Source organism: Procambarus clarkii, chromosome 19 (genome assembly GCF_040958095.1).
Source record: "Procambarus clarkii isolate CNS0578487 chromosome 19, FALCON_Pclarkii_2.0, whole genome shotgun sequence".
Taxonomy (NCBI): domain Eukaryota; kingdom Metazoa; phylum Arthropoda; class Malacostraca; order Decapoda; family Cambaridae; genus Procambarus; species Procambarus clarkii.
The window spans coordinates 32,776,623-32,791,109 of record NC_091168.1 but is presented as its reverse complement, the minus strand read 5'-3'; the positions used below and the strand labels follow the sequence as shown (position 1 = coordinate 32,791,109).

Sequence of the window (14,487 nt, the reverse complement as noted above, 5' to 3'; positions counted from 1 at the left end):
GGGAGACCCTACAAGGTGTCTGAAAGAACCCACCAACAGAGTCAGCTGGGGTCGAACAAAGCATTCAAGCCCCACCACCGCGACAAGGTAGCTGTCATGGGGGGGACCAGTACTCTGACCCCTACCACCTTGTATGAAATAAACAAGACTAGCACCTTTCTCTGTTAATTTGTTTTGTTGCCTCCAAGTTCTGTTTTAGCCATTCAGACACTTCCTCATCCTCACGTCATTCTGCAATGTTTAGCATTTGTGGTCACTTCTATCAACCATCTATTTTTATCATTTTTTATCACCCTAAAAGGGTGCAAAACCAGTATTGTGGGAGGAAGAATGATGGCGAGTAAGGTGTTGAAGGAGGGAGGGAGGTAGCGTCTACTGGCTGGTGTGTGGCCGCTACTCTTGTTTGGACTCACCATGCCAACTTATTGGTTCACTATGGTGAACAAAACGTGCAGATACTTATATATACTGTATATATATAACATGTGTATAGTGTAACAGCAAAACTATTTGTTTATTGTTTTATGAACATCATAATTGAATCACTAATATGTACACCATACTTTTGAGTATAGCAATGGTTCACTCATTTTATTAAATAAATATATCACACTATATACTATTCAATATTATTACTGTAAAAAAGCAGAGAAAAAATCAGACACATTGAAATAATTAGGTAATAATATCTGTGGCAACTCCCGCCTGACAGCGCGGGTCGAGGAGACCGCTGCGGAATGCTTACTCTATCAGCGCCTCAATTTTGCCAGACTTCCTTCCCCTATTGCGGCCAAAATAAGTCACTTACGATTTTATTATTATTTTTCCCAGCATCAAGGAACACATTTTAACAATCTTAGAAAAAACAAAAAAATTAAAAAAATTATTTCTTGCACCTGGCAGTGTTGAAGGCTAACCTGATCACACTAGCAACAGCTCCGTCCCACTACACGCTAGCAGCAGCTACGTCCCACTAAACGCTTGCAGCAGCTACGTCCCACTACACCCTAGCAGCAGCTCCGTCCCACTACACCCTAGCGGCAGTTACGTCCCACTATACCCTAGCGGCAGCTCCGTCCCACTATACCCTAGCGGCAGCCATGTCCCACTATACCCTAGCGGCAGCCATGTCCCACTACACGCTTGCAGCAGCTACGTCCCACTACACCCTAGCGGCAGCTCCGTCACACTACACGCTTGCGGCAGCTCCGTCCCACTACACCCTAGCGGCAGCTCCGTCCCACTACACGCTTGCGGCATCCACGTCCCACTACACGCTTGCAGCAGCTCTGTCCCACTACACGCTTGCAGCAGCTCTGTCCCACTACACGCTAGCAGCAGCTCCGTCCCACTACACGCTAGCAGCAGCTCCGTCCCACTACACCCTAGCAGCAGCTCCGTCCCACTACACCCTAGCAGCAGCTCCGTCCCACTACACCCTAGCAGCAGCTCCGTCCCACTACACGCTAGCAGCAGCTCCGTCCCACTACACCCTAGCAGCAGCTCCGTCCCACTACACGCTAGCAGCAGCTCCGTCCCACTACACGCTAGCAGCAGCTCCGTCCCACTACACCCTAGCAGCAGCTCCGTCCCACTACACCCTAGCAGCAGCTCCGTCCCACTACACCCTAGCAGCAGCTCCGTCCCACTACACCCTAGCAGCAGCTCCGTCCCACTACACCCTAGCAGCAGCTCCGTCCCACTACACCCTAGCAGCAGCTCCGTCCCACTACACCCTAGCAGCAGCTCCGTCCCACTACACCCTAGCAGCAGCTCCGTCCCACTACACGCTAGCAGCAGCTCCGTCCCACTACACGCTAGCAGCAGCTCCGTCCCACTACACCCTAGCAGCAGCTCCGTCCCACTACACCCTAGCAGCAGCTCCGTCCCACTACACCCTAGCAGCAGCTCCGTCCCACTACACCCTAGCAGCAGCTCCGTCCCACTACACCCTAGCAGCAGCTCCGTCCCACTACACCCTAGCAGCAGCTCCGTCCCACTACACCCTAGCAGCAGCTCCATCCCACTACACCCTAGCAGCAGCTCCGTCCCACTACACCCTAGCAGCAGTCATGTCTGACCTCACACTAGTAGCATCTAGATCTGACCTCACACTTTGAATACTTTTCTCATGGTGCCATTGTCTAACTAAATTTGTACATTTATCACTCAAATTCTCATTTTACTTCTTTATTTCACTGCTGATTTATCAGTTTTCTGTTCAGTTCTGGCATTTCCTCTTGCAACTCTTGATGAACAGCCTCCAACAAAAACGTTACAGTACTTAAAGGATGAAGACTAAAAAAAAAAAAAAAAAAATAATGAAATTACAAATTCATTGTATTTCAATGACATGAAATTCATTACAGCATTGAATGTAATGAAACTATTTTCTGGGTGAGCTTTTCTGGGTTTCCCTGGAGGCTCCTCGATCGGACCTTACCGGGCTGATAGATATACTATATATTAGACCATGGCATCAGTCGATTGGAGTTCTTATACCTACCGGGAACCTCGAGTCAGAACCTGGCCCCCTCAGAGAGGCTAGGGAAGCAATGCCTATGGAAACCCCCCCCTTGTGTTTGGAAGCATTCCATATCTGCCATCAACCAAGGCTAGCACCCAGAAAGGTAGGCATCACAAAACAAACCGAAGATGGTAATAAAAAAAAAAAAAAAAAAAAAAAAAAAAAAAAAAAAAAAAAAAAAAAAAAAAAAACAGGCTGATGTGTATATATTAGATCGTGGCAACAATCAATCAATGGGGTTCTAGGCTTACCAAAAACCACGAGCCAGAACCTGGCTCCCTCAGAGAGGCACGAGGAGCAATGGCCTATAGACACCCCTTCCATGTGGTTGGCAGCAGTCTGTCTGCCAACTACCAGGTCAGGCACCCAGAAAGGTAGGAATCCCAAAACAAACTACTGCTGGTTAAAATTTGTAAACCAAAAGCCGAATGAGCAGGCAGAACTCCCCAATCAGAAAACAAGCAAACGAGCATAATGTCACCACGGCCGCCGCACCGCTGTCCGTGCAGCTTTCCCCTCTCCCTGGGAGGGAAAAGGGGGAGCAAGGGAATAGGAAAGGGAATGGGAATACCTAAAATGCAAAAAAACTGCCTACTGGAGGAAGGGTGGGATGATGGAGATTTCTCTGGGTCTCACCAAGAAAATGACGTTTCATTACATTCAACGCTGTTTTTCTGTGGAGAGCCCGTATGGGCTAATACGAATCTTTGTTACCTCAGTAAAATAAATACAATTATTTTACCAGGTCTAGTTACCAAGTTCTCTGGCATTCTGTACTTGTATAATATTCTCTACCGGTTTTCCTCTCTCTCTTCCACTACCTTTAACTCTCAAAATTAACATTGGATAAATAAAGTATTTTCTCTAATATTGATTCATCATTTTCTTGTTTTTTTTTTGGTAGAACAAAAATTGTCTTCGTATACTGTTAACAACCCTACCCAAAGCAATGGAAAAAATGTCAAAAACAATCTTGTAATTTTTTAAGATAGTGGATTTTTACTGGAGGCCTCAAATACCTATTGAGAACAGTGTGTACCAGTAGGAGTTTCAAGTGTTGCAAAGTGTCTAAAACATCTTATGATGTTATGCACACCATGGGTCAATCTTATGATGATACTGTCTGTGCATGCGTGCCAAGGGGTTAACCTATCCTATATCTGTGTATCTTTAGACAAATTAAAAGAAACATTTAGCATACAATTTGAGTGGTAGTAAAAGATTAGTGAATCACTGTGCAGCAGTGATGACACTCTTCGTAGCCTTCATAGATCTGACGAAGGCCTTAGACCTCGTCAGCAGGGATGGCCTGTTCAAGATCCTCCCCAAGATCGGATGCCCACCCAGGCTCCTCAGCATCACCAGATCTTTCCACGAGAACATGAGTGGCACCGTGGTCTTTGACGGCTTAACATCAGACGCCTTCAACATCCGAAGCAGAGTAAAGCAGGGCTGCTTCCTGGCTCCAACCCTATTTGGGATTTTCTTCACAGTTATGCTGCAGAAGGCATCTACCTACGGGCCAGGTCGGACGGAAAGCTCTTCAACCTTGCCATGCTAAGAACCAAGACAAAGGTTCAGCGAAGATGTCTATGTGACTTCCTTTTTGCTGACACCGCAGCAGTCACCGCCCACTCAGTGGTGACCCCCAACAGCTCATGACCCGCTTCAGCGAGGCCTGTCTCCCAGGACTCACCATCAGCCTGAAGAAAACACAGGTCATGGGACAAGGAGTGGACTCCCCACCTGATATTGGCATCTTTGATTATAAACTGGTCGTCCACGACTTTGTGTATCTGACCTTCACAATCTCCGACTCCCTCTCTCTCGACATAGCGCTCAACAAACGCATCAGTAAGGCATCTACAACCATGTCCAGACTGACAAAGAAAGTGTGGACCAACAATAAACTGACAGTATACAAAGATCCAGGTTTACAGAGCCTGCGTCCTGAGCACTCTCCTATATGGCAGTGAATCTTGGACACTCCACATCTGTCAGGAAAGAAAGCTGAACGCCTACAACATGCGCTGTCTCCGACATCTTGGACATCACCTGGCAGGACAAGGTAACAAGCAATAGCATCCTGGGGAGAGCTAGAATCACCAGCATGTACACAATGCTGAAGCAGAGAGAAATGCACTGGCTCGGGCACGTGGTATGAATGGGCAATGGCAGGATCCCCAAGGATCTCCTGTACGGTTATCTTGAGATGATTTCGGGGCTTTAGTGTCCCCGCGGCCCGGTCCTTGACCAGGCCTCCACCCCCAGGAAGCAGCCTGTGACAGCTGACTAACACCCAGGTACCAATTTTACTGCTAGGTAACAGGGGCATAGGATGAAAGAAACTCTGCCCAGTGTTTCTCGCCGGTGCCCGGGATCGAACCCGGGACCACAGGATCACAAGTCCAGCGTGCTGTCCGCTCGGCCGACCGGCTCCCAGCTTCCAACGAAGAGCTGACGCAGGGAAAACATCCAACAGGCAAACCCCAGCTACAGTAAAGATGTATGCAAGAGGGACCTGAAAGCCATGGAAGTTGATCTTGCCATGTGGGAAACACTGACCGCAAACGGATCAGCCTGGAGGCAGTCTGTTCAGAAATGTCTCTCAAAGCTCGAGGATTCAACGTGCCAAGCAATCGGAGGCAAAGGGGCAAAGAAGGAAAGCCGGTAGCCAGGAAGACAGACCAGAATCGGACTTCGTTTTATGCTCAGTGTGGGATGAACTGCCACTCTCGGAATGACCTCATCAGTCACACGAGACGCTGCACCAGGATAGACAACCAGAGCGCAACTCCATAGTCTCCCGAGACTGAAGGATGCCTACTTAACCTATCCTGCAGCCCCTTGATACTCTCCTCCCCCCCTTCAGATGCCTTCCCCCCTTAATACCTCTACTAACATCAAGGATGCTATCCAGAATTCCTCACACCTGTTCACTTTTACCTGAAGGCCACATACTATTCTGAATTTCCCGAGACTGCCTGCCTAGTAAAGCTACCTCTGATTTTACAACCTATTACACCAGTAAAAATCAGGCTTACTTCTTAGACAAATTAAAAGCAACATTTAGTATATAATTTGAGTGGTGGTAGAATATTAGTGAATCACTGTACAGCAGTGATGACACCACTAATACTATAAACAACAATAACAATAGTAACAGTGGTAGCTGTAGTACAGTAATGACAAAAGCAGTCAACAGTACTTGTTATATTAATAGTAAATGATTGTAATATGAAAGCTTTATTTATTAAGGCAAGTGTCACCTTGCTTGTTTCTGAATTCGAGGAGGGGGGGGGCTGAGCCAAACTATTTTTCATTTAACTCTGGTTATTCTTGCAATTTGAGGACATAAATGTTCCCTGATATTCTACATACATACAACATAAAATAAATATATATCTGGGTCAATTCTTGAACCGTAACAACACCACATTTATGGAATAAAAGAAAAGTTAAAATGTAAATTAGAATGTTGACCAGACCACACACTAGAAGTTGAAGGGACGACGACGTTTCGGTCCATCCTGGACCATTCTCAAGTCGATTCTCACAATCGACTTGAAAATGGTCCTGGACGGACATAAACGTCGTCGTCCCTTCAACTTCTAGTGTGTGGTCTGGTCAACATACTTCAGCCACGTTATTGTGACTCATAGCCTGCATAAATTAGAATCTTACACTACAGTTACAAAGTTCATTTCCTAATCATACTGATACTGCCAGTCATGCAGGCAGACACTCCCAGTCAGATTAAATTGCTAGCCATACTAACACACTTAGTCGTACTAACACTCCCAGCTGTACTAACACACTTAGTCGTACTAACACTCCCAGCTGTACTAACACACTTAGTCGTACTAACACTCCCAGCTGTACTAACACACTTAGTCGTACTAATACTCCCAGCTGTACTAACACTCTTAGTCGTACTAACACTCCCAGCTGTACTAACACTCCCAGCTGTACTAACACTCCCAGCTGTACTAACACACTTAGTCGTACTAACACTTCCAGCTGTACTAACACACTTAGTCGTACTAACACTCCCAGCTGTGCTAACACTCCCAGCTGTACTAACACTCCCAGCTGTACTAACACACTTAGTCGTACTAACACTCCCAGCTGTACTAACACACTTAGTCGTACTAACACTCCCAGCTGTACTAACACTCCCAGCTGTACTAACACTCCCAGCTGTACTAATACTCCCAGCTGTACTAACACACTTAGTCGTACTAACACTCCCAGCTGTACTAATACTCCCAGCTGTACTAACACTCCCAGCTGTACTAACACTCCCAGCTGTACTAACACTCTTAGTCGTACTAATACTCCCAGCTGAACTAACACACTTAGTCGTACTAATACTCCCAGCTGTACTAACACACTTAGTCGTACTAACACTCCCAGCTGTACTAACACACTTAGTCATACTAACACTCCCAGCTGTACTAACACTCCCAGCTGTACTAACACACTTAGTCGTACTAATACTCCCAGCTGTACTAACACACTTAGTCGTACTAACACTCCCAGCTGTACTAACACACTTAGTCATACTAACACTCCCAGCTGTACTAATACTCCCAGCTGTACTAACACACTTAGTCGTACTAATACTCCCAGCTGTACTAACACACTTAGTCGTACTAACACTCCCAGCTGTACTAACACACTTAGTCGTACTAACACTCCCAGCTGTACTAACACACTTAGTCGTACTAATACTCCCAGCTGTACTAACACACTTAGTCGTACTAACACTCCCAGCTGTACTAACACACTTAGTCGTACTAACACTCCCAGCTGTACTAACACTCCCAGCTGTACTAACACACTCAGTCGTACTAACACTCCTAGCTGTACTAACACTCTTAGTCGTACTAACACTCCCAGCTGTACTAAAACTCTTAGTCGTACTAACACTCCCAGCTGTACTAACACACTTAGTCGTACTAACACTCCCAGCTGTACTAACACTCCCAGCTGTACTAACACTCCCAGCTGTACTAACACTCCCAGCTGTACTAACACACTTAGTCGTACTAACACTCCCAGCTGTACTAACACTCCCAGCTGTACTAACACTCCCAGCTGTACTAATACTCCCAGCTGTACTAATACTCCCAGCTGTACTAACACTCCCAGCTGTACTAACACTCCCAGCTGTACTAACACTCCCAGCTGTACTAACACTCCCAGCTGTACTAACACTCCCAGCTGTACTAACACTCCCAGCTGTACTAACACTCCCAGCTGTACTAACACACTTAGTCGTACTAACACTCCCAGCTGTACTAACACTCCCAGCTGTACTAACACTCCCAGCTGTACTAATACTCCCAGCTGTACTAACACTCCCAGCTGTACTAACACTCCCAGCTGTACTAACACTCCCAGCTGTACTAACACTCCCAGCTGTACTAACACTCCCAGCTGTACTAACACTCCCAGCTGTACTAACACTCCCAGCTGTACTAACACTCCCAGCTGTACTAACACTCCCAGCTGTACTAACACTCCCAGCTGTACTAACACTCCCAGCTGTACTAACACTCCCAGCTGTACTAACACTCCCAGCTGTACTAACACTCCCAGCTGTACTAACACTCCCAGCTGTACTAACACTCCCAGCTGTACTAACACTCCCAGCTGTACTAACACTCCCAGCTGTACTAACACTCCCAGCTGTACTAACACTCCCAGCTGTACTAACACTCCCAGCTGTACTAACACTCCCAGCTGTACTAACACTCCCAGCTGTACTAACACTCCCAGCTGTACTAACACTCCCAGCTGTACTAACACTCCCAGCTGTACTAACACACACAGCCATGCTAATACTCCTAGTTGTTCTAACACTCATAGTTATACTAATACAATGGACACGGCAACAGTCCACCTTCCTCGCCACTTCTGCACAAGTCTTATATTACAGCCTCATAATACAAACCTGCAAATTTTTTTTTGAATGAAAATCAAGTGCACTCAGTGCACTTGATTTTGCAAATCAAGTCAAGTGCAAACCCCAGTGCACTCAACCTCTGAGGAGACATGGCTGTCCTCAGGGAAATGTAATCAATGCTTACCGGACGACTAATGATGCCTCAGTCTCTCGTCTACACTCTTCCAGGCTTCGTAACCTTATATTAGGAATCCGATCACCATATTTGTGCTGTACAGTTTACAACATGAGCCAAAAGCTGCATCAACCTTCTTGAAACGAGTCAACACCTCTTGTGTAGTTTCATGTCTAGAAATTCTCACTCAAATTCCAACAAAATAAAAATGGGTATTTTCAAAAATTTATAAAACAATTGAGAATAAATATATAAAGAAGACCATTAATACCATTACTACCATTAATTTAGTAATGGTTTCAGTGTTCAGTAGTATTGGCAGTTAGCCGAATCTCAGAGTATCGTCAAAATGGGCAGTGACATACGTAGAATTATCTATTTAATATTTTGTTCTTTGTAGTTTTAATTTTAACTTTTTACTATTTTTATTTTTTTTCAAAACTATCATTTTACTAAACTTGAACACGACTAATACTATCACAGACATGGAACTACTTTATGCATTAGTTTGGTGAAATTTTGCAAACATTTTCCCCTAGAGAAATTTCCATTAACATTTTGATTTCTTCTATCTTCATTTTCTCTGCACCAGAGATGTATTTTCTGCATTTCTATCTCTGTTGGACATGGTACAATAAAAACCTAGGGCTGTTTACAATAGAAAACTAATGTATATCCAGGAACGCACTAAAAACAATTCATGGAGATACTATAGATTCAGAATTTCAGCGACATTGACAGGCAACAGCTGTCAATGTCATCACTCCTCTTTGACAGTGTGTAGTAAACAATTATCACTACTCCAGCAGGGAGCATCCTGAATCTGCGTGTTAAGGGACCAGGAGCAGTGGCACCTGTTGATATACCCGAGAAATGTTTCTGTCACACAACATCAACCCAGGAAGAGTAAGTGTCGGTGATGAAAAGCACAGCTTTTGATCTTCACATTTATGCTTACTATATTTAACTTGTGTAATAACCATAAAATATTTATCCAAAGGCATAGTAGTGCGTGTGTGTGTGTGTGTTTCACAACGGTAAACCAATATTTTAGATTAGGTGGTACAAGTTAGTGCAGATATGGTCACTATCAAAGATTCAGAGAATTTACAAGAGTGAACCCATTAGGGAACACCAATCCCAAGAACCAAAATTATTATAAATCGAAAATTAACAAAAGCTATCAAATTTATATAGCTTTGTTATAGCAATAAAATAACAATAATGTGAAATATCTTGAGAAAAATTTTGGACCAGTGAATTTGATTCCACACACTACTCCATAGATTTACTTGTAAAAATTTGTTCCACAGCAAAAATTTGTCATGTGTAAATCCACTGATTGCATTTTCACAAGATTTTATTTTCCACCAGAGTAGTTCCACACATCACCTGGGTCATCATATCTCATAGAGGCAACAGATGTCAGTGCCAATGGTCTTCCCCCTCGGACAAGTCACTTAGTGTATACCTAATCAAATGCCCAAAATTCCAGAGCAGCACCAATGACCTCCATGAGATACACATGGGATACCAAGCATGCAAGTGACCAATAACAACACAAAGACTAAATACACATTATTTTGGATAAGCCAAGTGATAAACTGGAATATTTATCAGTATTCACGTAGTGAAGTAAAAGATAACATATCATTATGAAACATGCGAGGTCAAAATTGAAGTCGGGTATTTTGTCTTGGTGCTTATGGGTACTTTAGCTATTACCCTCACAGCTTGGAGCAAGCACATCATAGCCAGGAAGAAGTCTTGAGGGTTTCCTCTAACATTTGCATAAAAGTACTGTACACCTTCAATGGATTTGTCTATATTTTCCCCTTTAGAGTGCAAGGCTTTACAAATACAGCGACAGTGAGAGGGGTTTTAAACAATATTATTTGTGCCATTACATAAAAACTAAAATCAATTACCTAAGTTTCTCGATTTTCTAAATAAAGCCACATCCCACACAGAATACAAAGGCACTTATGAACTACTTCTAAACGCACATTCATACCTTAATTAGTAATTGGAGATGCTAAAAGCAACAATAATAATACAAGTCTCACTTTTAATTGTTACAATTACCTATAGCATCATACTCATGGATAACCATTTTCCAGTGGCTGGTGTAGGGCAAAACATTATGTAAATATATTATATTATATTATATATATATAAAAACAATTTAGAAAATAAATACTGGCAGTCATAAAAATTCTTCTAACCACATCTGCACACAACAATTACAAAACAATAATGATTACAAATCAGTAATAATTATAAAACAATCAATAATAAGACAAAAAATAAACTCACCTCATATATAGAAGACAATTCCTTGAAGAAGGTGCGCACATGATTAAGAATAAACTCGTTGTCTGGGGCAACCACAACATACGCAACGTTTCGCTGTTGTGAGTACGGCTCCAGAAGTAACTTTTCCCAGTGTCTGAGTGACTGTGGTGCTATAGATAACCAGTCTCTATCATGACCAGTCAATAGCATGGGAATAGGTAATGGTTCTGCCATATCCTCCGTGCCTCTCACAGCCATACGATGGAACTGTCGCCAGGTGAGAGGTCCGTCAACACTGAACACTGGTTCCCAATTGACTCTTCGCCCTTTCTTTTGTATAGCTTCTTGTAAGTGAGGCTGAAGGGCCTTCATACACCGTATAATATCTTTCGAACATCTGGGACCATCAAACTGGTAATAGCACCATTTGTGCATGCACTGTAGTCTGATTGCTGGGGAGCCACTTTCACTATCACTAAGGTTTGCACCCCGAGACTGTTCAACCGCCATACATGCTATCTCGTTTCCATCCTTATAATCCACTAAATTTAATAAAATATCTCGTCTAGTATTTTGGTACACAGTTGTTGATCTATATATAACACTAGATGGAGTACTTAACGTTACTAAGCACTGGCTTTGCAAGAGACGAAACATAGACTGAGGTATCTGATCTAGAATACTGGTTTCACGGTCGGGATTATCTGCACCTTTATTATCCATTAACAATAGTAATGACTGTTTCTTGCGTTCAGTTGCTAAAGCCTCATGGAGGCCAGTAAGGTCCACTTCGTCCTCATAAAACAACCCAGCCTGAAAGGCTAACCTTCTATTCACTACGGCAGAGAAACCACAAGTACATATAATACTTTCTTCTTCCACACTTAAATGTGTAGGCGGCAAATAAAGTGTCCCATCATTGCCACGGATATTACCTACATTTTTGGGGCTATTGTTACACACACACATCGTGCACGAGTCAAAATTGTGATCTCTAAACAGGTTGACACTAGAGTCTTGTAGTGCAATATTAACAATGAGGGAATTTGCTTCAGGTACTTGGTTAAGCCCCATTGTAGGAGGCTCTACCGACGGCAGTGTCTTGTTGAGGTATGATGACTGATTGGATGCTGGCGATGGTAGTTCATAGTTGATAGGTGGACCTGCCGATGCAGGACCACCAACACTACCAGGACCACGTTGAGACCCAGGACCACCGTCTGATACAGGGCCTCCAATACTGGAGGGCATGGGTGATATGGGAGATATTCCCACCTTCTGACCATGACCACCAGCAGGTGGGCCCCCATGATGGGGCCCCATATGGACCATTGGAGGAGCTGATCCGTGAGACTTGTCGGAGACTGAAAATTGCCAAGAAGGCTTGTACACCCATTCTTCTGGAATAGTGATAATTGTTTTATGCTCCTGACTGGGAAGGTTTGTGAGTGGAGCATACTTTGTTGATCCAACGAACATGGCCACAGACGGCGGCCGGAAAACGGCAAGAATCTGTGCCGGTTCTTCTTTAATGGGAATACCAGAGGGTTCGAGCGTATTTATGATCCTAGGTTCTTCTATACGCTCCTGCTTAATACTGATGACCTGAGATGCTGCATCATCTAAAGCAGTGTCGTGGTCGGGATTGTGTTCGTGGGATGGGGGTGTCGGAAACATCTTGGTCAACTCCACAAGACTCGTATTCACACTGGATTTGTTATTTCCACCTCCACTGCTTTTATTATTAATGACTGCAGCAGTGTCCTCGGGTCCTCCAGAAGGTTTGTTAGATCCAGGCGGCGTGTGGTCTGGGAATGTCACCTGAAAAAGTTGCTCAATTAAAATTGCAATACAAATATTTGCCATCAAATAAATATATCTTGCAATACTTTAAACAATTTATATTGCAAACTTGGTATAAAGTTGTAGTGCAAAGCTACGTAAGGCAAGTACACAATAGGCATACAAACAGTAGGGTGCTGTAAGACGACCGTGACAAATTTCTAGGAGCAGGCAGATAAATGGCTGCTGGAATTCAATCCAAATAAATGTAATCATAATGATTAAGAGAAACAGGATACCTATATTTAACTACCCCATAAAGAAAAAGACACATGTAACAATAAGAGAAAAAGACCTGTGAGTAGACCTGATCCCACCACTAACACCAGAAGTGCAGGTGAACAGGATAATATCAGCAGCATATGAGAAGCTAGCAAACATAAAAACATCATTAAAGATACTAAACAAAGAGTCGTAAGTCCATACATTTTGCCTATGCGAGACCATTACTTGCATATGCAGCACCAGCTTGGAAGCCACACTTTGTGTAGTATAAGAAGAAACTTGAGAAAGTTGAGAGGATTGCAACTAGACTAGTACCAGAACTGAGACACCTCAGCTATGAGGACAGGCCGAGAGAAGCATCACAACCTTAGAGGAGAGAAGAAACAAAGGGGCACATGATACCTATGTACAAGATCTTCAGGGAAATAGACAGTGGACAAAGAGGTAGGACAATGGACAAGCATCAATGGAAGCTGGACATGTAATTGAATTAAGAGAGAGATGTAAGGGAGTTTTCATTCCCTGTACAGGTGGTAGGCAATGGAATGAATTGAAGGAAGAGGTTGTTGAAGCCAATTCCATCTATAACTATAAACAAAAAAATATAAAAACATTAATATTGAGAAAGGTTAAGTTAAGCTAGCACACCAGATATATATGGGTATGTGGCGGGCCAGAAAGTGCTAGATCTTACTCTGTAGTCACTGATAAGTAAGCACTCCGACTGGCAGTATTTCATGACTAACGAGTCTAACTAGTACAGGGTGTTGTAATTAGTACAAAAAGGGTGTAATGATTCAGCCCATCTTCCTGTTTATGTAGTGCTTATAGTAACAATGAGCCCCATCGTACATAAATTGACATAAAAGACTACTGGAAAGTAAAAATCGGTACTATTAAATTTGGACAAACCAGGAAAGGCTTTGTTTTGTTGTTGCAAAGAAAACTTAAACCTGATCCTAGCCTTCATAAGGCTAATACATGCTATGAGGCCTAAAATAGTACATATATATATGCTATACTAGGCATAGGAATATTTAACTTTGGCGTTTAGCTTCATTTTTTTGGACAGTAAAGTGAATAGTACAAAAAGTATTATCTAAACTGGAGGATGGGTGTAATGATTTCAAGGTGGTGTAATGAATACAGGGTGGTATAATTAGTAGAGGGTTCAGTGAGTACTGGGTCATTTAGTGGGAGGTGTGCGATGATTACTAACTGGTGTAATTAGAATACGGAGGACAGTTATCACAGGCAGGGGTGGTATTATGTGGTGGTTGTGGTGGTGGTGGTGGGTGGTAGTATCACAGGCAGGGGTGGTATTATGTGGTGGTTGTGGTGGTGGTGGTGGGTGGTAGTATCACAGGCAGGGGTGGTATTATGTGGTGGTTGTGGTTGTGGTGGTGGTGGTGGGTGGTAGTATCACAGGCAGGGGTGGTATTATGTGGTGGTTGTGGTTGTGGTGGTGGTGGTGGGTGGTAGTATCACAGGCAGGGGTGGTATTATGTGGTG

At 43.6% G+C, this 14,487-nt stretch overlaps 1 protein-coding gene across 1 annotated transcript in view; it reads right to left on the bottom strand.

Moving 5' to 3' along the window:
• The window catches only part of skd (mediator complex subunit skuld), a gene marked incomplete in the record, with an annotated part of 189,800 nt that overhangs the window by 53,706 nt on the left and 121,607 nt on the right, over nucleotides 1-14,487 (bottom strand). The window contains 1 exon segment of the mRNA XM_069327253.1: nucleotides 10,930-12,729. Coding sequence (XP_069183354.1) covers nucleotides 10,930-12,729 — 1,800 coding nt within the window.